Source organism: Choloepus didactylus, chromosome 1, assembly GCF_015220235.1.
Source record: "Choloepus didactylus isolate mChoDid1 chromosome 1, mChoDid1.pri, whole genome shotgun sequence".
NCBI classification, from domain to species: Eukaryota; Metazoa; Chordata; class Mammalia; order Pilosa; family Megalonychidae; genus Choloepus; species Choloepus didactylus.
The window spans coordinates 57,699,209-57,722,834 of record NC_051307.1 but is presented as its reverse complement, the minus strand read 5'-3'; the positions used below and the strand labels follow the sequence as shown (position 1 = coordinate 57,722,834).

At 35.3% G+C, this 23,626-nt stretch overlaps 1 protein-coding gene across 1 annotated transcript in view; it reads right to left on the bottom strand.

Moving 5' to 3' along the window:
* Positions 1–23,626, bottom strand: part of EPHA6 (EPH receptor A6) — a 1,002,097-nt gene that overhangs the window by 401,155 nt on the left and 577,316 nt on the right. The window contains 1 exon segment of the mRNA XM_037834014.1: positions 6,179–6,303. Coding sequence (XP_037689942.1) covers positions 6,179–6,303 — 125 coding nt within the window.

Below are 23,626 nucleotides of genomic sequence, written 5' to 3'. Positions count from 1 at the left end.
GCCAGTTATAAAGATATAGCAATATTTATGTACACAAGTATGTCTTAGGAGGGTTGTTATTATTTTCCCCTCTACCTACACTAAATAAAGTGAGGTAATTGAGAAGACAGGTCCTCTAAAGATTTGCAGCTCAAAATCTGGTCCCTGACCAGCAGTGTTGGCATCACTTGGGAGTTTGTTAGAAATGCAAAATCCCAGCTCACTGTCTCCTTCTCCTGCTCTGCCCATCAACTAAATCATAATCTGCATTCAACAAGATCATCATGTGATCCAAGTGGGCCATATACAGTGCTGTAGTGCATGCTTTCTTAGTTCCTTGAATACTAGCCATATTTAGGTTTGCATGCAGGCTTGTATGCAGGTATCAGGTAGATGGCCATAGGGGAAGGGGAACACAGAGAAGGAAGATGTATTTCAGTGCCTAAATAATGGATGGGGGTAAGAGTAGAATTCCTGGAAGTGAAGAAAAAATTCTCTTCTTCCTTTGAGCAAACACCTAAGTGAAGTAAATACAATGAAAGAACATGGAGAATATCTGATTACTTCATAAGGAAGAATTTTTTTTTCTTTTTAAAGTTGACTATTGTTACAATTGTTTCATTTTTATACACATAAATATGTATATTTACTGATTATATATTATTAGAAAAATGAAGCATATTTATTGAATTGATGGTTGGGGAAAAAACTATCATGGGAAAATATAATAAGAGGGGAGAAGGGAAAAAAGAGACATTGTTCACATTTTGATATTGAGTAGTATTTGACTTAGAAAGGACACCAAGAATTCAACTTCTCTCAGAAAAGACAAGGCTACTTCAAATGATCTTTAAGTGGTGAAAATATTCCCCATAATGAAGAGCTTTCCACAAATTTCTTCATCTTTTATCAATACATTATTCTCAGTGTCATTAAATTATATATTTGTAATTAAAGCCCACACATACTTTAGTCTATAATCTTTGGATGAGTCTACAGCAAGTTAAATTAAATCACTATTTTGTAAAGATAATTCCTGACCATCTGGATGTAAGAAATGCTTCCTTTGTCATGATGAGTTTTCTTGAACAAAATCTAAAAACTGATGACTGTGGTAAAAAAATTAACAGGAATACCTTAAGGAAAAGTCACAGTATATTTAACTACTGGATGTAAGAATAATGAACTGTTATGGGGGATTCATGTATACAAGGTAAGCTATCAGTTGTTAATTAGTGGAGCCATACAACACCCTGATGAGATAGGTATATTTTATCACTATCATTTTACAGATGCAAAATGTGCATCAGAGAGTAGTGAACTGCTTGGCCTTGGGAACTCAGAAAATTGGCATCAGCAGAATATCCACTGACTTTTCTGAGACAGCCAGTTGTGATAGGGTATCATGGCCAGTATTAACAACTACTGACTGGCTGGGAGATTTTGTCAAAGTTACTTACCCTCCTTGCACCTTAGCTTCCTCATCTGTAAAACTAGAAGAGTAATAGTAGTTACCTGAAAAGGTTATTTGGATTAAATTATTTAATCTATGCAGAACATTTAAAAAGCACCTGGCATACAATGGCTCGGCAATTGCTGTCTATTAATTATTAGCTATGTGTCTTTCTGAGTGCTGGGGATATGAAAGTAAGCAAAAGAAATTCCCGCCCTCATGAGTTTGAATTCTAGTTATTTACAGAATGTTCCCTTTGCTGATGGACATCTGTATGGATCTTTCTTATGAAGAGGTAGAAACAGAAAGTCAGTCGTTTCTTTCTTTCTTTTTTTAAATTCTAGGGGTAATCTCCTCAAGGTGGCTGGGTGCTTTTTTTTTTTTTCCTCATTTCCTGTGTTTGAGTTCTGAACAAAGAGAGAATTCTACTAATTCAGCTAGAATTTGATTGAAAGAAAATGCCACTGATGGAGTTTAGCTGACAAAGATGAATAAGAAATGATCCCCTTTTGTTGGGACCTCAAAAACTAATGGGACAGTAAGGTACACCCATAAATAGCTCTAATTAAGATTAATTTTGATAAGTATAATAAAAGAACAAAGAAGCAGAAGGAAGAACACTGTATTGGGCAAAAAGTGGAAACTGAGAGGTTGAGAGCAGATGTCTTAGTTTCCTCATTCTAAGAGTAGGCTGTTCTTGGGAAAAGCTTTGTTAGTAAATAAATAGGAAATACAAATTTTTTTGTAACTTCTATTTGACTTTCCTCATTATTTTAAAGTGCCTTTTCATGTTTAAGCTGTATTCACTTCAGTTAAAAAAAAAAGAAAGACTTTTGTGAATGAGAAAAGGAAACTAAGAAATAAGTATATTTAACTGAACAGAGAATATCTCATTAGCTATCACCAACAAAGTAGTATATTTCCTTCCCAGTACCACCCTCAACACACACACATGCACACACATGCAGAGAAAACAACCATGTTAGCAGGGTCTTAATTTTTATTTATAATTATGTCTAGATTGCCATTCTCTGTGGTAAGGTGTTTAAATATATATATTTATATATATAATCAAAAATATATTAAATGAATATTTTATAAATACAAATGTTTACTTATGTATTATATATTAGTAAACTTAAATGAACTATTATAGTAATTTGAAGGATAGAATAATATTATCTATGTGTCTGTATAGGAACAAACACATCAGCATTTGGAAAGAGTCAGAACTGGAAGAGATTATTTTTGTAAACCCTTACTTGTTACAGATGAGAAAACCAGGCTGAAAAATTAAGGTCTGAACCAAACCCAGATCTTTGAATACCCAGACTGGTGCTTTTTTCCAATATTTCACACTCTCTGAGAAAAGATCACTGGTAACAATAGTATGTTGTTTGACCTGAGATATCTATAGACATTTCACATTCCAAGAAGTTTAACTTCTTTTCTGATTTACAGAATAATGTACTTAAAACAATGAAACTAAATAACACAGCATCAATTTCTTAGAGAATGGCATAAATATTGATTATTTGTAGATCAATTATGGATCTAACAGAGTAACTTTGATTAAGAAGACATGCAAGATTTAAATGCCTTGGTGCCAATATTACGGACTGAAAGGAATATGAATATTAAAATGAGCCAAGGATTAAAATGATCTCATAGTTCTTTAAGCATTTAGCTACCTTAGCTAACGGTTGGTATGCCACCAGATCTCATTGGATTCCTTTTAAGTGTTCTTGTTTACATTCTCCAATTTCTGTGTATTTTGCTTGTAAAGGCTTGTACCTGTGACCTTGAGTCTTCACCTTGGGCTACTGGAGCCACTACAGAGAACCAGAAGTGCCTGTGAATTTTTCTGTACACCCTCTACTAAGGCCTGTAGCCATGAATAGACTGGAGCTAGAATATGGAAGCCCACCTTCTTTGTCTCCAGAGAATGAAGTTGGAGATGTAATTTAGACTCCAGCACTCTCCTTGGTCACATTGAGTTTGATTGTCATCTTCCCTCACAGTTCTGCTTTCCCCACTCCCTTACCAGTTCTCCCTGGAGCTTTCTTAATCACTTGCACACAAAACTTTCTTAGGGTCTGTTTTTGGGCAGCTCAATCAAGACACCTACTAACACTATTTAGGATCCATCCATCCATCCATCATCCATCATCCATTCATATTTATCTATACTTGATATATACCTTTCTCTTCCCTGCCTCCATCCACACTATCCCAAAATAAGCAACACTTGAAACAACCTGGTGTGCACTCTACTCTATTTTTCTCTATGCTCACTCATACAAGCACACACAAGTATACAACTATGAGGGAATATTTGTGTTACAAAAATGGGATGATATGTATATATGACTATTTGTATCTTGATTTTCTTACTTAATAATATTTAGGTTCTTATAAAGAAGGATATTAGCCTTTTTAAAGAAGGATATTAGCCTTTTTAACTAAGAGTTTTATTGTAAGCTTCCCTCATTAGAAGTTGTTATAAAAAATATTTGCTTGGAAAGAGAAACTATGTTAAGGATGCAGATATGTAAACAGCATAGACAGAATTTGAAGTCATAGTTGAGAAAACTTTTAGTGCTGTCAACTGTTTTATGCTTTCTCAAAAAGTTTTTGAGACTCTAACATCTTTTATACATGGTTTTTATTTATGAAATAAAAAATGAAATATTTAAATAAAATATTTAGTTTGCACACAATCCCCATGCTATTGTTTTCTGATTCTGCATTGTATTATACTAATTGCTAAATATTTTCCTATAGCTTGTTTAAATGATATTTAATACTGATTTAGCACTTTCCCTCTTTATGTCTGTTTATAATTAATCTTCACAACCCACCAGAAGGGTAGATATTTTTATTTCCATTTTGCAAACGTGAAGTCTGAGACACAGAAAAAATACTTGACTTTTCCTTGGCCACAAGCATATTGGTTGTCAGGGTAAAAATAAGAATTAGGAATCTTTGGCTTCCAAGTACTTGTTTTATCCATTAGCTTTGGATCATTGCCATTTTCTTACAAAATAATCCCCTTCATAACACTATGCCATCATTAAAACAAAACTTTATGTAATAAAGTCAGTGTTTCAAATTTAAGAGTAATCATAGATTTTATGTCAATTACCATTTTTCAGAATCTTATTTATTTCTAAAGTTTTGATTTTGACAAATGTGATATCCTTTTTATTAAATCTGTATGATTTGTACTGAATTGAAAATATTGCAAGTTATTTCCATCCTCAACATATGAAGCAAGGATTACTAGAAAATGAGACAGTGATTTTCTGTGTTTGAAATACAGCCTTTATAAAACACTGAGAAATATTTTGATTTTTAAAAACTGCTTGGAATAGTTTTGAGAAGGTGCTTGTGTAGATACACAAATATACATACACATATATGTGTTGCTTTTTACAAAATCAGAATTTTTGAGTCCATGAAGCTCTATCTAAACTAGAGGAATAAGCACATATATATATGTACATATAAACATACGTGTATATATATATATATGAGTGTGTGTGTATATTTCTTTTGATAGCATGCCATAGTTAACATTTGAAAGTGTAGCCAAAATAGGATTTCTGAGCACATGATAGCATGGCCAGTATGCAGATTCTGTAATTCAATTTATACTCAGTAAATTTCTCTTCTCTTAGACTATGGATTTATCCATGTCATTCAGTGACAATGACAGTTTTCATTCACTACAGAATTCTGTAATTACTAGTGCCAAAAATGGATACAATTATGATTGTGAATTGCTCTTCCTTATCAAACCTACATTTGCTCAGAAACAGTAGAATAGAAAAATGCAGGATTTTATTTCTCCTCTTGATCAATATTTCCTCAGAGGAAACCTAAACCTTATTTACATGGTTCCTTTGCATTTATTAAGTTAAGGAAATGCAACTTCTTTCTCTCGTAGTATACTATTAGAAGTTATATTTTATTTTTAAATTGAAAAATACTATTTAATGTTCCCTTTATCAATATTCCAGAAGTAGTATTAGCACAATGAAACATAAAAAATCACTATGTATTGTGCTGTGATATCTATAGCAAGAATATCATATGGTGAGAAACTGAAAAAGCAGGATAAGGGAAGAGTGAATACAAAAAAGACAAGGATGTGTATAAGTTGGGAAATTGTAGTAAGAATGATTTTAAATGATAAAAAATGAAAATCAAGGCTAGCAGTTGATTTATTAACCAGATTTACTTGCCTAGCTTCTATAAAATAGCTGACCTGAAGGTAAATCAGCCCTTTGCATTTTTCCTTTAAACCATCCTCTCCCAATTATAATGGACTGTAACTGTAAACTCATTGGCAAAGCATATGGGCTACATAAACTTGCTTCATGTTACAGTAATTCTATTTTACAATTTTCCCCCAGTGAGTTATAGAAACAATGTTATAGAAATAAAAATGTAGGTTGAAGGAGTTACTACTTCTTAGTATATTCTAAAACTCCCTAGAGTAGATCAAGACAGAGGTGAACATCTTGCATCTTTTTAATCTGACATAAAACAAGACAAATTAATTACAAAATTATAAGCACATCATTAAATTGGAGAGGATTTAAAGAATCAGTAGGTAAGAAGTTAAGCCAAAGAAGAACAGATTTTAAAGTAAATTAATATAGTATAACAACATGCTCAATATATACATATATGCATATATATGTATATGTACTGTTTCAGAAAGCTCTAAATAAGACCTACTTTCTCATAGTACTTGATCTCGTAGTCCAGAATGGCTCCATTGGAAAAAGCAGGTGCTTGCCATGATAGGGCAATGCTATTTTGAGATGCCCAGTCCTTCCTTACAATACCTATCAGGGAAGGTGCTGAAAGGAAAGAAAATAACTAAGAATTAATTGGCAGGAATCACTTTTCATAATCTTTTATTTAACATTTTCTCTTCCATAGAAAACATAATTCTTTCTGAAGAGGACACCAATAGTTGATGCAAGATTAATAAAATAGCATTGGAATCTATTCTGTTCAATCTCAATAAAATGTTGAAATATGTTTAGAAACTATTAGGGAACAAAAGAAAAACTAAATATTCCCATAACAAAGGTCAGAACTCATCATTTTGTGGTCTTGTCAGAGGGGGGCTTTGCTGCATAAACTGGCTTTGGTTTTTTGGTTTTTTTTTTTTCTTTTTTAATTTAATTTTATTCACATTGTTCACATACCATACAATTATCTGAAGATCCAAAGTGTACAATCAATTGCCCATGGTACCATCATACAGCTGTGCATCCATCACCACAATTAACTTTTTTCAATTTTTAGAACATTTTCATTACTACAGAAAAGAAACAAAGACAAAAAAAAAAAGAAAACTCCAATCCTCCCATACCCCTAACTACCACCCTCCATTATTGACTCATGGTATTGGAAGAGTACACTTGTTACTGTTGATGAAAGAATGTTAAAATACTACTAACTGCAGTACATAGTTTGAAATAGGTATATTTTTCCCCATATACAATCTATTATTAACTTCTATAGTGTCATACATTTGTTCTAGTTCACAAAGAGATTTTTAATATGTGTACAGTTAATCACAGAGATTGCACATCACAGGATTCACTGTTTTATACATTCCCATCTTTTAAACTTCAACTTTCCTTCTGGTGACATATGTGACTCTAAGCTTCCCCTTTCCACCACATTCACACACCATTCAACACTGTTAGTTATTCTCACAATAACGTGCTACCATCATCTTTGTCCATTTCCAAACACTTAAGTTCAACCTAGTTGAACATTCTGCTCATAATAAGCAACTGCTCCCCATTCTTTAGCCTCATTCTATATTCTGGTAACTTATAGTTCATGTCTATGAGTTTACGTACTATAATTCATTTCAGTGAGACCTGCAATATTTGTCCTTAGTGTCTGACTTATTTCACTCAATATAGTGCCATCAAGGTTTCTTCATCAACCTGTATTTTGTTTTAAGACAGTTTTGTACAATCACCATGCTTTCCATCCTAAGTAAACAATCTATGGTTCCCTGTATAGTCACATATTTATGCATTCACCACATCACCACTATCTATATAAAGACATCTCCATTTCTTACACAAAGAAGGAAGATGAGTCAAAGAAGGCAGAGAGACAAAAGAAAGAAAGAAAAAAAATGACAGCTAAAAAGCAACAAAAAGAAAGATAGAATTAAACTAAAGTAGAATAAAAGAGTCAGACATCACCAATGCCAAGAGTCCCATACCCCTCCCTTATGTCCCTCTCTTATAAGCATTTAGCTTTGATATATTGCCTTTGTTACATTAAGGAACCATAAAACAATGTTTCTGTTAACTATAGTCTCCAGTTTGCATTGACTATATTTTTTCCCCAAACTACCCTATTTTTAAGATCTTCCAAGGTTGACATTCATTTGTTCTCCCTCATGTAAAAACAAATTTGTACATTTTATCACAATTGTTGAGCACTCTAGGTTTCACTGAGTTATACAGCCCTGGTCTTTATCTTTCCTCTTTCCTTCTGGTGTCCAACATGCTCCTAAACTTCCTCTTTCAACCATACTCACAGTCATCTTTGTTCAGAGTACTTATGTTGCTGTGCTACTTTCTCCCAAAATTGTGTTCCAAACCTCTTACTCCTGTCTTTTCCTATCTGTCTGTAGTGCTCCCTTTAGTATTTCCTGTAGTACAGGTATCTTGTCCACAAACTATCATTGTTTGTTTTTCAGAGAATATTTTAAACTCTCCCTCATATTTGAAGGACAGTATTGCCAGATATAGGATTCTTGATTGGCAGTTTTTCTCTTTCAGTATCTTAAATATATCACCCCCCTTCCTTCTTGCCTCCATGGTTTCTACTGAGAAGTCTGCACATAGTCTCATCAAGTTTCCTTTGTGTTTGATGGATCATTTTTCTCTTGCTGCTTTCAGGATTCAACCTTTGTCTTTGACATTTGATAATCTGATTATTAAGTGTCTTGGCATAGGTCTATTCAGATCTACTCTGTTTGGGGTATGCTTCACTTCTTGGATCTGTAATTTTATGTCTTTCATAAGAGATGGGAAATTTTCATTGATTATTTCTATTATTACTACTTCTGTCCCTTTTCCCTTCTCTTCTCCTGGGACGCTCATGACATGTACATTCACACACTTCATGTTGTCATTCAGTTTATGTTGTTCATATTTTCTCATTCTTTTCCATTTCTGTTCTTTTGCTTGTAGGAGTTCAGGCATCTTGTTCTCCTGTTCCTGAGTACATTCTTCTGCCTCTTGAGATCTGCTGTTGTATGTCTACATTGTGTTTTTCATCTCTCATTTTGTGCCTTTCATTTCCATAGATTCTGCCAGTTTCTTTTCAAACTTTTGATTTCTACCTTATATTCACCGAGTGTTTTTTTTTATAGCCTTCATCTCTTTTGCCATATCTTCCCTTAACTTGTTGATTTTTTTTTATTTGATTTAGCATATTTCTTTGAAAATCTTTAATAGATTGTTTCATTAAAGTGAAACAATATCTCAACTGTACTTGATTGAGGTGTAAGTTTGTTCCTTTGACTGGGCCATATCTTTGTTTTTCTAGTGTAGATTGTAGTTTTCTGTTGTCTATGCATCTGGTTTCCTTGAATACCCCAACCAGATTTTCCTGGACTACAATGATTCAGTTCTCAGAGTGGGGTTATAATCAGTTTCAAGTCTTCCTGCAGGTTTGTCTTAGAGATTGACAGACTTTCTTGTGAGGTCTCTAGCCACTGTTCTTTTCCTAACCTGCCTAGCACCTGTCAGCTGTCACTTCTGACTAGTGGAAGGAGGTGCGACCTCTTTAGTTTCTGTTTCGGCTGTTTTCCCCCAGGCTCTGAGGCCTGGTTCTGAAGGGAAGATCAGTAATAGAGCTGAGCTGCATGTCCTTCTTCTTAGGGAAGATAACACCCCCTAGGGAGTTATCATCTGCATTTGAATTGTTTTCTCTCTGGCTCTGCTATGTCCACCCCTATCTGGGTCAGAGCTCTGCAAACTGAAAATGGCTGAAGCTCTCTCCATGAGCCCCTCAGTTTAAGAGAGAGAAAAAGGGACAGAAAGCACCCTTTTAGAGCCAGTGCATGGTCCTCCAGTTTCACTCATCAGCCAGAGGCAACACCTGGTCTTCTGGGCTCCCCCTCCTGGGACAGATGAGTCCTCTGGTTCTGTCATCACTAAAAGTCTCAGTCTGCTTGTTTGCAGCTTGTATTCAGCAGTCCACATTTGTTAATTAAAACCAAAGTTGGAGGTGGGCTGAGCTATATTTGCTTGCTCGAAGACTGCTGCTTTCTACCACAGTGAGGTTTTCCAACTCAGCCTGCTGTGGAGGAAGGGGGTTCCCGGCATGGTTCTGCAGTTTTTACTTACAGATTTTATGCTGCAATCTCAGGCATTCCTTCCAATCCAGGTTGGTGTGCAATGTGTGGACAGTCATGGTTGTCCCCCAGCAGTTATTTAAAATTATTTACTAGTCGTTCCTGGTGGTTTATTAGTTGTTGCAGGGGACTAACTAAATTCCACTCCTGTCTATGCCACCATTCTGTCCCCTCCTCCTGGCTTTGGTTTTGAGTTATGACATGAAGTATGATAAACTAGTGTCCTGTATTTTATCAAATCTAAATGTACTATAGAGAAGTAAACTGCAATTACATGATCATGAACAAGAGTTCCTTTCTTTTCAAGATATTTTATTACTTTATGAAATATTTTACCACAAACTTCTTTTCTACCATAAAGTATTGTTGACCAATATGCGGATTGTTTCTTTTGTATGGTTTCTGCAATATTTGAATAAAATTGAAATATTTTACTTCTGTAGTTTATTTTCAGATTCATGTCTATCTTGTTTCCCCTTGTAACATTATTTAAACAATCAAATCCTAACCTAGTCATCTAGTGTTAAACTTCCACTATTTACTCAGAACATATCTATCTTAGCATCTCTTTTTGTACCTTTAAGAAAATATTTTTCATTTTTAAGTACTCAAATTTTTAAAACAGTAGTCTTTACGCAAGTAGAGATGTTAAAGCATACTCATATAAAGAGAACTGCAAATTAAGCTACATTGAGATACCATTTCTCACCTATCAGATTGGCAACAAATCCAAAAGGTTAACAACCATTCTGTTGGCTAGACTGTGGGGAAAAGGCATTTTAATTTGTTGCATGTGGGAAAGCAAAATGGTACTACTTTTAGGAATAGAAATTTGAAAATTGAAGGCAGAATTACATATTCATTTATACTTTGGCTGTTTGGAATCTATTCCGTAAATACTGCACAAAGTGATGTATTTACAAGACTTTTCACTGAGATTTATTTATAAAGATTGGAAGCAATCCAAATGTCCATGAAAAAGGGATGGATTGAAAATCTATGCTAAATCCATTGGGAAATTATGAAGTTGTACAAGGAATTATGGCTATCTATAAATAGTACAATGGAGTTATTTCAGTATATGTTTTTGAAGTGAAAAAGCAAGATAGAGAAAAATATTTCAGCAATAAAATATGTATAAACCTAAGAATAAAAATTGACAATTGTTATAGCAAGTAGGAGGTAATAGGATGGACAAGGCAGAAGTAGAAAATAGACTTTTCTAAATATACCTTATTTTGCAGATTTACTTTGATATCCTGTTAATATTTTAAATGATTAGAAACTAAAATTAACTTTTAGAAAAGCAATTGCAAAAAATTTGAAAGAACAATAAAACAAAGAAACTGTGTATTGAGTAGAAGGCATAGCCACAAAGAGGAACTATTATAAATGACTTTAAAATATATCAATTTAACATGTATCCTAATGGGATATATACTAAGGGTTAAAAGTGCAAAAAAAAAATATTAATCTGTTTTTAGTAATCATATTGTTGGTGATTTTGTTAGATTGTATTGGGTATTGGGAGATAAAGCAAATGAGCAATTATGTTGATGCTATTGAGAACCGGGATTTTTTTTCCCCTGAGAGAAAGGTGATACAGATGTAAAACCAGTGAAGTTAAGTAGAACTATCATTATGAACTCATAATGTCTTTCCAATTCATTTTTAGAAATCTAGTTAAGTGTACCAACCACAGGTGAGAATAAGATTAGAAAAAATAGATTATCTGTGATTAAGATGAATATACTTACATTTCTGAGAAAGGCTCATGTATGAAGAGTTTAATTTTTTATTTTTGAATGTTATTGTGTAACTTAAGGGTTAAATACTTAAGTGTATAAGAAGGACAAGTTTGATTCTAATAAAGCAATAGGTATTTTCAAAACAATATTTAAAACATTCTGGATGTTCAATAAAAGCAATATGCTTGAACTAAAATATAGTCTTTAAAATGAGGGGTAATTATAGAAATTCCTAAGAAAGACAAGTTTGTTCTATGAGTAAAACAGAAATGGATAATGTGGTAAATAAGGAAAAGTGCTCAGATAATTCTTTAAATTGAGTCATATTATCTATTAACAAACTACCATGAATAATTGTATCCCTGTTGGACACTGCATTAATGTTTTTGAATTATAATGCCAATATGGGAAATTATAACATTAAAGTGAACCATAGAAATTAGAAGTTGATTTAAGCATATCAAATCATTACAATTTTGAAAATGTCCTTATTCATATATACAATCTTATGGTTAATTTTCAGTTTAATGCATAGTATCATAAAGCAATAGTGATTACATTTTGCCTCAGAATTATTTAGCACTCAAAGTCAACAATATAATCTTTGCAAAACTTGTAAGAAATTCACATTAGAATGACTACTGAGTCAAATATAAGTACTAACTTTCCTATTTTCAGTTTTCCAATGGCTAATTAATTATACAGTAATATCACTTAACTATTATGGGTGTCTTCCTGCTTTGGCTATAAAATAGAAATAAATACACCTATTCCCTAACTACATAGGTTCTTCATTTATACAAGAATTCAGTGTGCAAGAACTATGTTAAACCCTAAAATATCTTCACTTTTGCACATCCCTTACACCTGTAAACATTCATATTTTATATTGTAAAATATACATAATTTTAAACAATTACATTTTAACAAGATATTCTAAACTCTAGTCCATATTTTAATATAGTCTCCATAATGAATACTTTAATAGCTAAAATATTCAATTGTGTTGCTTGTGGTGGTTTAAAGCTCTATGTACCCTTGAAAAATTCTTAAATTTAACCCATTCCTGTGGGTGTGACCCCATTGTAAGTAGACCCTTGGATGAGGTTACTTCAATTAAGATGTGGCCAGTCCAATCAGGTGGGTGTTAATATTATTGCTAGAGTCATTTATACACAAAATGAAATTCAGACATCAGGTGAGAAAGTCAAAGAGGGAGAAACCAGAAGCCAAAATTTAACAGAACCCAGAAGAGAACAGAAAGGCTAGGAGAGACTGCTATGTGAATTGCCATGTGACAGAGGACCCAATGATCAAGTATCACCAGCAGCCAGCCCCAGAACACTAGTTTTCATAAAAAAAGCATTGCCTTGATGATACCTTGGTTTGGACTTTCTTTTAGCCTCAAAATCACAAGTAAATAAATTCCCATTTTTTAACCCAACTCATGGTATTTGCTTGAGCAGCCCAGGAAACCCAAAAATTGCTACTTTAAGTCATTCCTCTTATGTTGGATGCTGGAGTTTCTAATATTGTTCTGTTGGAGTTCTCAGAGTTTATGGGAAAATTTTAAATTTTATTTACTTATTTTATTGGGAAAATTACCTCATATAATTCAGAATACTGATTTTGGAAGTATCTCTATTAATATACACTTGGCATATATTTTTAAACAGTTGATAAGTTAATCCAAAAGATGTGTGAAACAGTTTATAGGTCAATATACATGTCAAATGCTGCATTTACAGTTCTCAGAGAAGCCCAATATTATACAGATTTTCATTTTAAAATCAGGCTTCAATATATGAAACCTCAACCATTTGTGTTGAATGTATTTAATGAATTTCTTTTCTTAATAACTCAGGTTTATATTACATTTGAATTTGACATATGGTGACAACACTGGAGTACCAATGAAAATAAAGCAGAAAATATAGCGTTCTAGTTTGCTAATGCTGCCAGGATGCAAAACACCAGAAATGGATTGGCTTTTATAAAGGGGGTTTATTTGGTTACACAGTTACAGTCTTAAGGCCATAAAGTGTCCAAGGTAACACATCAACAATCAGGTATCTTCACTGAAGGATGGCCAACAGCATCCGGAGAACCTCTGTTAGCTGGGAAGGCATGTGGCTGGCATCTGCTCCAAGTTCTGACTTTAAGATAGCTTTCTCCCACGATGTCCCTCTCTAGGCTGCAGCTCCTCTTCAAAATGTCACTCTCAGTTGCTCTCGGGGAATTTGTCCTCTCTTAGCTTCTCTGGACTAAGAGTCTGCTTTCAATGGCCATCTTCAAACTGTCTCTCATCTACTGCTGCTGTGCATTCTTCAAAGTATCCCTATTGGCTGTAGCAAGCCCCTTCCTGTAGCAAGTTTACTGGAGCTTATATAGTGCTCCAGTAAACTAATCAAGGCCCATGCTGAATGGGAGGGGCCAAACCTCCATGAAAATTATCCAATCAGAGTTATTACCCACAGTTGGGTGGGGAGCATTTCCATGGAAACAACCTAATCCAAACGTTCCAACTTAATCCCTACTAATATGTCTGTCCCCACAAGATTGCACCAAAGAGCATGGCTTTTCCTGGGGGAAACTGGTACATTCCACCCTCTCGACCCTAGAAAAACATGATCTTTCCATATACAAAATACATTCATCCCATCATAATATCACAGAAACTTAAATCATTTCAGTAACAATAGTTAAGTACAAGATCCCATTAAATCAGTTACAGACACGGTTTGTCCTAAGGCATAATTCCCCTCAGGCTCTGTACCGGTGAAACTTAGAACAAGTTATGTGCTTCCAATACACAAAGGAGGGACAGTCATAGGTAAACATTCTCATTGCCATAAGGAGAAACTGAAAGGAAAACAGGGTTCACAGGACCAAAACAGTTCCTAAAACCTGCAAGACAAACTCCATTACATTTCAAAGTCTGAGTCAATATCAGAAAGACATTTTATCCTTGAGGCTTGAGAAATCGGGAGTCTAACTCTTCTTAAGGGCCTTTGTGGAAGCCCTTTTCTCTCCAAATGCTGGAGTGAGTGCTCCAACATATCCACACACTGGGGAGACAACCTTCTTGGCCCCACCCTCCTCAAACATTGGGGCAGCACCTGTATTCCCTTCCATCTCTGGGGCACATGCTCAACCCCTTCAGAACAGTGGGGTGGCAGCCAGGCTCTCCCCAGTTCCCTGGGAATGTACTCCACCCTCTTTGGGGCTTGGGGTGGCAGAACTTTTCCCAAGCATCAAGGTAGAAGGCCCACCTTCAATCTCTGGGGCAAACTCAACCTTTCCATGCATGTGGGCTACTCTGCTCTCCCAGCCTGAGACCTCTTAACTCCAGACCTCAATCTCCATGGCTCTGTCTTTGAAGAAAAATTTCCTTCAATTTGTTCCTTGTCTGTCTCCTCCAGTCCAGACTGGCAGTGGCTCCTTTGATAAAGATCTCGCAAAAATGCTATTGGCTTCACATGACACACACAGGGGTCAAAGCTGTCAGACAATACAACTTTCCACAAATCCTTTCTGGATAACTCCATCTCCAATCCTGTCTTGTACTGAAATGGTGGCTGGGTTCCATGTTTGGTTAACACCTCATGTTGGGCTGTAGCTTCTGGGGTTTCATCCCTGGAAGCCCAGAGTTTTTCAGGCTATCAATTACTGGTTTCTTTGAAATGAAGAGTTCATTTCTCAGCTTATCTCTGTCCTCTTGCATTTTACTATAAGCTGTGAGTAAAAGCCAGACTATTTCTTCTATATTTTGCTTGGAGAACTCATCAGCTAAATATTCCAGATTGTCACTTTTAAATTATGCCTTCCATCCAACACCAGGACTCAATTTTGCCAAATTCTCTGGCACTTTAAAATGAGAATTGCCTTTCTTCCAGTTTGCAACATCACATTCATCATTTCTGCTTAAGGCCTCATCAGAAGTACTTTAGAGTCCATATTTCCACAAACAGTCTCTTCAAAGCTGTGTAGACCTTTTGTATCAAGTTTCTCACAATTCTTCTAGAATCTTCCCCTTATCCATTTAAAAAGCTGTTCCAACATGCTTGGTATTTGCAAACTCAGCAGCACCAGCACCCCACTTCTGGTACCAATATCTGTTCTAGTTTGCTAATGCTGCTGGGAGGCAAAGCACCAGAAATGAATTGGCTTTTATAAAGAGGGGTTATTTGGTTACACAGTTACAGTCTTAAGGCCATAAAGTGTCCAAGCTACCACATCAACAATCAGGTACCTTCACTGGAGGATGGCCAATGGCATCTGGAAAACCTCTGTTAACTGGGAAGGCATGTGGCTGGTGTCTGCTCCAAGTTCTGGCTTCAAGATAGCTTTCTCCCAGGATGTTTCTCCCTAGGCTGCAGCTCCTCTTCAAAGTGTCACTCTCAGTTGTTCTTGGGGTGTTTGTCATCTCTTAGCTTCTCCAGAGCAAGAGTCTGCTTTCAACGGCTGTCTTCAAACTGTCTCTCATCTGCCACTTCTATGCATTCTTCAAAGTGTCCCTTTTTGCTGTAGCAAGCCCCCTCCTTCCTGTCTGAGTTTATATAGTGCTCCAGTAAACTAATTAAGGCCCATGCTGAATGGGCAGGGCCACTGTTTCATGGAAATTATCTAATCAGAGTTATCACCCGCAGTTGGATGGGGTGCATTTCCATGGAAACAACCTTATCCAAATGTTCCAACCTAATCTCCCCTAATATGTCTACCCCCACAAGATTGCATCAAAGGAGATGGCTTTTTCTAGGTGACATAACATATACAAACTGGTACATATCTTATACACATTTATTCTCCCACATGAGAAAAACTGATTATATGACACAGAAAGACAATTATTTATTTTACTTCTCATTTTAAAATGTAAGAAAAATAAATAGTCAGGGAAATAATATCTTCTGGAGTTTTTTAGATCAGAGGCTGAATAATGTGAAGATTCAAGCAATGTTTCTTGAGTAAGAATTATGTATTCAGTATAGTTTTCAGTAGAATAGAATTTCTGATATATATATTATTTCTTAAATCTTCCAAATTTTAGCCTTGACCCTCAAAATTAATGATTGTTGAATAAATTATGACATTCTTGAAAATGGTTTAATACAAACCTTTCTAGTTACTATGTTTTCAGAATCTCAAAAATAGATTACCAAACACTACGTAACAAAAATGGAAAAAAAAAGTGTAGGAGAATTATTTAATGAAAGAGATCACATTCAAAATTAGATGAGCATTCTTTTCCTTTGCTTGAGTGGAAGAATTAGTAAATTATTCTATTTAATTACATTGCTCCTAATTAAGATTTATTCAAGTTTTATTAAATAATCTCTATATGCCATACATATTATCTCATTTAATTCTCATAAATCTATGAAATGAAGAGTCTCTCCATTTTAAAGACAAGGAAGCTGAAGCTCAGGGGAGTTAAGTAATTGTATGTGAAGGTGAATTTTAATATTAACTTAAATTGTTAAGAAAGGAACTTCCAGGAAGATGGTGGAGTAGATGAGGTGGAACAGGTTTCTCCTCCTCCAAGAAAGCAACTAGAAAGGGGCCAGAGGACACCAGGGAATGTGGTTCTGGGGTGTGACCAGCCATAGAGGATCCCCCACAGTGTGTGGAGGGGACAACTGACCAAAACAGAGGAGAGACAGTGGCTAGAAGGATGCAGTGAGTGAGTTTCCCATTTAAACCACCACCCCCCTCCAGGCTGGCAGCCACAAAACTGCTGCCAGGCAAGGGAGTGAGCAGCGGCTCTTGACTCCCATCTACCTACCTTGATTGGGAATGTGCTGGGGGGTCATCTTCCTCAGCCAGACAGCAGGGAGCTCTGTGAGGGAGCCCAGTGGGCTGTGACTGCTCTCCTCCCATGGAAGTCCAGAGGGAGCAGTGGCAAGCAGCAGGGAAGGGAGAGATGCCATATTGGTGACTGGGAGCCCCTCCCACACCACAGAGACTTGTGGGTGCAATGCAGGCAGAGAACTAGGAGGCAGGGCCCATGTGTCACTTGCAGGGTGCCCTTGATCAGGCTTCCTGACTACCTGCTCCAGACTCACGTTGCAGCCCCAGGAACAGGATTCCCCAGTGAACATGAGGAATAAGTGCACTGATTGGCCCCCCACCCAGTTTGGACTCTGCCCACCACACAGAAGTTTAGAGAAGTCCTACTTGAGAGTGCCACCTGCTGGTAGACAGGGAAACTGCACTCCAGCAAACCAAATTTACGTAAAATGTTCAATTAATTCTGCACTTCCCAAAGTAACCCTATCAAGATAAGTAAATGCCCTGAAGTCAGCAGAAAATTACAAAGCATTTAAAGGATATAGAAGATATGGACAAACCAAATGAAAAAATTAAAAAGCCACAAGAGACACAAAATTTGGAGCAATTAATCAAAGAGATACACACAAACATCAATATTATGGCTCAGGATGTAAAGGACATGAAGAAGACCCTAGAAGAGCATAAAGAAAAATTTGTAAGAGTAAATAAAAACATAGCAGATCTTATGGAAATAAAAAATATTGTTGATGAAATTAAAAATATTCTTGAGACACGTAACACCAGATTTGAAGAAGTAGAAGAACAAATTAGCAACCTCAAAGACCAGGTGATGTAAAGTGAAAGCAGAAAAGAATGAATGGTGAAAAAAATAAAAATTTTGAAGTGGCTCTTAGGGAAATGATGGACAACATGAATCACACAAAGATAAGAATCATTGGTGTTTCAGAAGGGGAAGAGAAGAGTAAAGGGCTAGGAAGAGTATTCGAATAAATTATTGGGGAAAACAACCCAACCCTTCTAATTGACACAAATACGCAGATTAAAGATGTGCAACAAACTCCAAAAGGAATAAATACAAATAAACTTATTCTGAGATATATCCTGAATTAGATAGTGAAAAGAGAAGGAGAGACTTCTGAAAGCAGCAAGAGAGAAGCGATTCACCACATACAAGGGAAACAACATAAGACTTACTGCTGACTACTCAGTGGGCATCATGGAGGAAAGAAGGCAGTGGTATGACATATTTCAGATTCTGAAAAAGAAAAATTGCCAGCCAAGACTTCTTTATCCAGCAAAGCCCTCCTTCAAAATTGAGGGAGAGTTTAAAATTTTCACCGATAAACAAATGCTGAGAGAATTTGTTAACAAGAGACCTGCTCTGCAAGAATACTAAAGGTAACTCTACCAGCTGAGAAAAAAAGAATGGAGAGAGAGGTCTGGAGAAGAGCACAGAACTGAGGAGTTATTAGTAAGGGCAACTTAAAGGAAAAAAGAAAAGAGAGAGGGGGGAAAAATAGATCTAACAACTAAAAACCAAAGGATAAGATAGCTGGTTCAAAAACTGCCATCACAGTAATAACTTTGAATGTGAATGGATTAAACTCTCCAATCAAAAGATACAGACTGGTAGAATGAATTAAAAAATAAAACCCAGCAATAGGCTGTTTATAAAAGACTCATTTTAGACTCCATGACACAAAGAGACTGAGAGTGAAAGGATGGAAAAAAATATTCCATACAAACTGAAATCAAAAGAAAGCTGGGGTAACTACTAATATCGGACAAAGTAGATTTTAAATGCAAAGATGTCATAAGAATAAAGAAGGACACTACATGTTATTAAAAGAGATAATTCACCAAGAAGAAATAACAATTATAAATGTTTATGCACCAAAACCAAGGAGCTCCAAAATACATGAGACAAACATTGGCTAAACAGAAGGGAGCAATAGATACATCTACAATAATAGCAGGAGACTTCAATACACCACTCTCTTCTATAGATAGAACAACTAGACAGAGGACCAATAAAGAAGTTGAGAACCTAAACAATATGATAAATCAATTAGACTTAATAGACATATATAGATTCTTACATCCCAAAGTACCAGGATATACATTCTTGTCTATGCCCATGGAAGATTTTCCAGGATAGATCATATGCTGGGGTACAAAACAACTCTTAATAAATTTAAAAAGATTGAAATTATTCAAAGCACATTCTCTGATCACAATGGAATGAAACTAGAAATCAACAACCACCAAAGAACCAAGTCTTTCACAAATATATGGAAGTCAAACAACACACTACTAAACAACCAGTGAGTCAAAGAAGAAATTGCAAGAGAAATTGGTAAATATGTAGAGATGAATGAAAATGAGAACACAATGTATCAAAAACTGTGGGATGCAAGGAAGGCAGTGCTGAGAGGGAAATTTATAGCTATAAATGCATATATGAAAAAGTAAGAAAGAGCTAAAACTAAAGACCTAATTGAACAACTGAAGATGCTAGAGAATGATCAGTAAAATAACCCTAAAGCAAGTAGACAAAAAGAAATAAAGATTTAAACAGAAATAAATGAGCCGGAGAACAAAAAAACAACAGAGAGAATAAATAACACCAAAAGTTGGTTCTTTGAGAAGATCAACAAGATTGACAGACCTTTAGCTAGACTAACAAAGTCAAGAAGAGAGAAGACCTAAATAAACAGAATCAGAAATGATAAGGGGATAGTTACTACAGATCCTGAAGAAATTAAAAAAAAAAAATTGTAAGAGGATACTATGAACAACTATATGCCAACAACCTAGACAATTTGGAGGAAATGGACAATTTCCTGGAAACATGAACAACCTAGACTGACCAAAGAAGAAATAGAAGACCTCAACAAACCAATCACAAGCAAAGAGATCCAATCAGTCATCAAAAATGTACCTACAAATAAAAGCCCAGGGCCAGATCGCTTCACAGGGGAATTTTACAAAACTTTCCAAAAAAGAATTGACACCATTGTTGCTCAAACTCTTTAAAAGAAATTGAAGAAAAAGGAACACTGCCTAATTCATTTTATGAAGCTAATATCACTTTGATACCAAAACCAGATAAAGACACTACAAAAAAGGAAAACTATAGGCCAATCTCCCTAATGAAAACAGATGCAAAAATCCTAAACAAAATACTTTCAAATTGAATCAAAAGGCAATTAAAAGAATTAAACACATGACCAAGTGAAATTCATTCCTGGAACGTAAGGGTCGTTCAGCATAAGAAAATCAATTAATGTAATTCAACACATCAGCAATCAAAAGGGAAACATCAAATGATTCTCTTGGTAGATGCTGAGAAAGCATTTGACAAAATACAACATCCCTTTTTGATAAAAACACTTCAAAGGGTAGGAATTGAAGGACACTTCCGCAATATGCTAAAGGCATATATGAAAAACCCACCAGCATACTACTCAATGATGAGAGGCTGATAGACTTCCCCCTAAGATCGGGAATGAGGCAAGGATGCCCACTGTCACCTCCATTATTCAACATTGTGCTAGAAGTTCTAGCCAGAGCAATTCATCAAGATAAAGATATAAAAGGTATCCAGATTGTAAAGGAAGAAGTAAAACTGTCATTATTTGCAGATGATATGATCTTATATTTGAAAACTCCTAAGAATTCGACCACAAAGCTACTTGAGCTAATAAACAAATTCAGCAGTGGCGGAATATGAGATTAATGCAAATGAGCCGGTAAAGTTCCTATACACTAGTAATGATCTAACAGAAGAGGCAATCAAAAAAAGAATTCCATTAGCAATAGCAACTAAAAAACTCAAATACCTAGGAATAAACTTAACCAAGGATGTAAAAGACCATTACACAGAAAATTACAAAATTTGACTAAAAGAAATGAAAAAGGACCTAAATAGGTGGAAAAATAGTCCATGCTCATGGATAGGAAGACTAAATATTGTTAAGATGTCAATTCTACCCAAACTGATCAACAGATTCAACACAATCCCAATCCAAATTCCAACAACCTGTTTTGCATACTTGGAAAAGCTAGTTAACAAATTATTTGGAAAGGAGAGGGGCCTCAAATTGCCAAAAACATCTTTAAAAAGAAGAAAGATGTGTGAAGAATTACACTTTGAAACTCTGAAGCCTACTATAAAGCTGCAGTGGTCAAACCAGCATGGTACTGGCATAAAGATAGACATACTGATCAATGGAATTGAATTGAAAGTTTGGGAATAGATCCCCAGATATACAGTCAACTGATTTTTGATAAGGCCCGCAAATCCACTGAACTGGGACAGAACAGTCTCTTCAACCAATGTGGCTGGAAGAACTGGATATCCATAACAAAAGGAATGAAAGAGGACACCTATCTCACACCCTATATAAAAATTAACTCAAAGTGATCAAAGACCTCAATATAAGAGACATACCATAAAACTACTAGAAGATAATGTAGGGAAACATCTTCAAGACGTAGTATTAGGAGGTCACTTCTTGGACCTTATACCCAAAGCACAAGCAACAAAAGAAAAAATAGATAAATGGGTACTCCTCAAAATCAAAAGCTTATGTACCTCAAAAGAATTTGTCAAAAAGGTGAAGTGGCAGCCAACTCAATGGGAGAAAAATATTTGGAATCCCTGTATCTGATAAGAGACTGATATCTTGCATATATAATGAAATCCTACAACTCAATGACCACAGTACAAACAGCCCAATTATAAAATGGGCAAAAGATATGAAAAGACATTGCTCCAAAGAGGAAATACAAATACAAAAAATACATGAAAAAAATGTTCATCTTCACTAGCTATTAGAGAGAGGTAAATCAAGATCATGAGGTATCATCTCACACCGATTAGAATGGCCGTCATCAAACAAACAAGAAACTACAAATGCTGGAGAGGATGTGGAGAGCTTGGAACTCTTATTAATTGCTGGTGGGACTGTGTAATGATACACTCACTCTGAAAGACAGTTTGGTGGTTTCTCAGAAAACTAGATATTATATTACCTTATGATCCGGCAATTCCACTTCTTGGTATATACCCAGAAGATTTGAGAGCAGTGACACAAACAGACATTTGTAAACCATTGTTCATAGCAGGGTTGTTCAAAATTGCCAAGAAATGGAAACAGCCCAAGTGTCCTTTGACAGATGACTGGATAAACAAAATGTGGTATATGATGGAATACTATGCAGCAGTCAGAAGCAACAAGGTCTTGAAACAAATGGCAACACGGATGAACCTTGAAGACATAATTCTGAGTGAAATAACTCAGACACAAAAGGAGAGATATTGTATGTTATCACTTCTATGAACTATCTGAACAATGCAAAATCAATGTCTTAAAAGAATATTGGGGACCTAGTGATAGACAGTAGCTAGTGAGGGGAAATGATAATCGAATATATTCAGATATGTTAATGATAGTGAATTCAAAGGTATGGTAATGGATAGGGGTGATGATTGTTAAAGTTAAATTCTTCAGAGTGCTCCTATGCCAGCTAAGCCCCAAAAACACAGAGGCAAAGGCCTCTTCAAGAACATCAACCATATATGTCCCCTTTGCTCACAAAGTTGACACCCCTTTTCAAAATGAATAGGTTAGGGTGGCCACTGCCTAGTTATCCCTGAAGATTGGGAAAGTGATTAAACTAGAGGAAGGTGTAGCAACAAACAAGATGGAATTTAACAAAGAATTATGAATACTGAATCTTTATATAATTTGCTTTTTCTTAGGTGCTACGGTATTAGAATTGACAGAAGGAAAGAATTGAAATGGTGGAACTGTAACAGACAGCATCCTTTGAAATTTGTTCTATAGCTACTTGTTAAATTGTAATTTGAAAGCTATACCTTTTTGTAAATGTGCTGTATTCCACAATAAGGAAATAACTGAAACTATGGTACTATAACTGAATAACTTCAGAAATTTCCTATATATCAACTTTTTAAATAATACTTTGAAAGCTATTACCTTTTTGTATATACATTATATTTCATAATAAGGAAATACCTGAAACTGCAGAATTGTAACCTATAATATTCTTTGAAATTTGCTTTCTAACTACTTGTTAAATTGCACTTGGAAAGTCACCACTTTTATGTATATATGTTAAATTCTACAATAAAAAATATATGAGAAAAAATGTTAAGAAGTAGACAATTAACATTTTTTGCTGCATTTCCTCTTAGAATTAATTTTAATT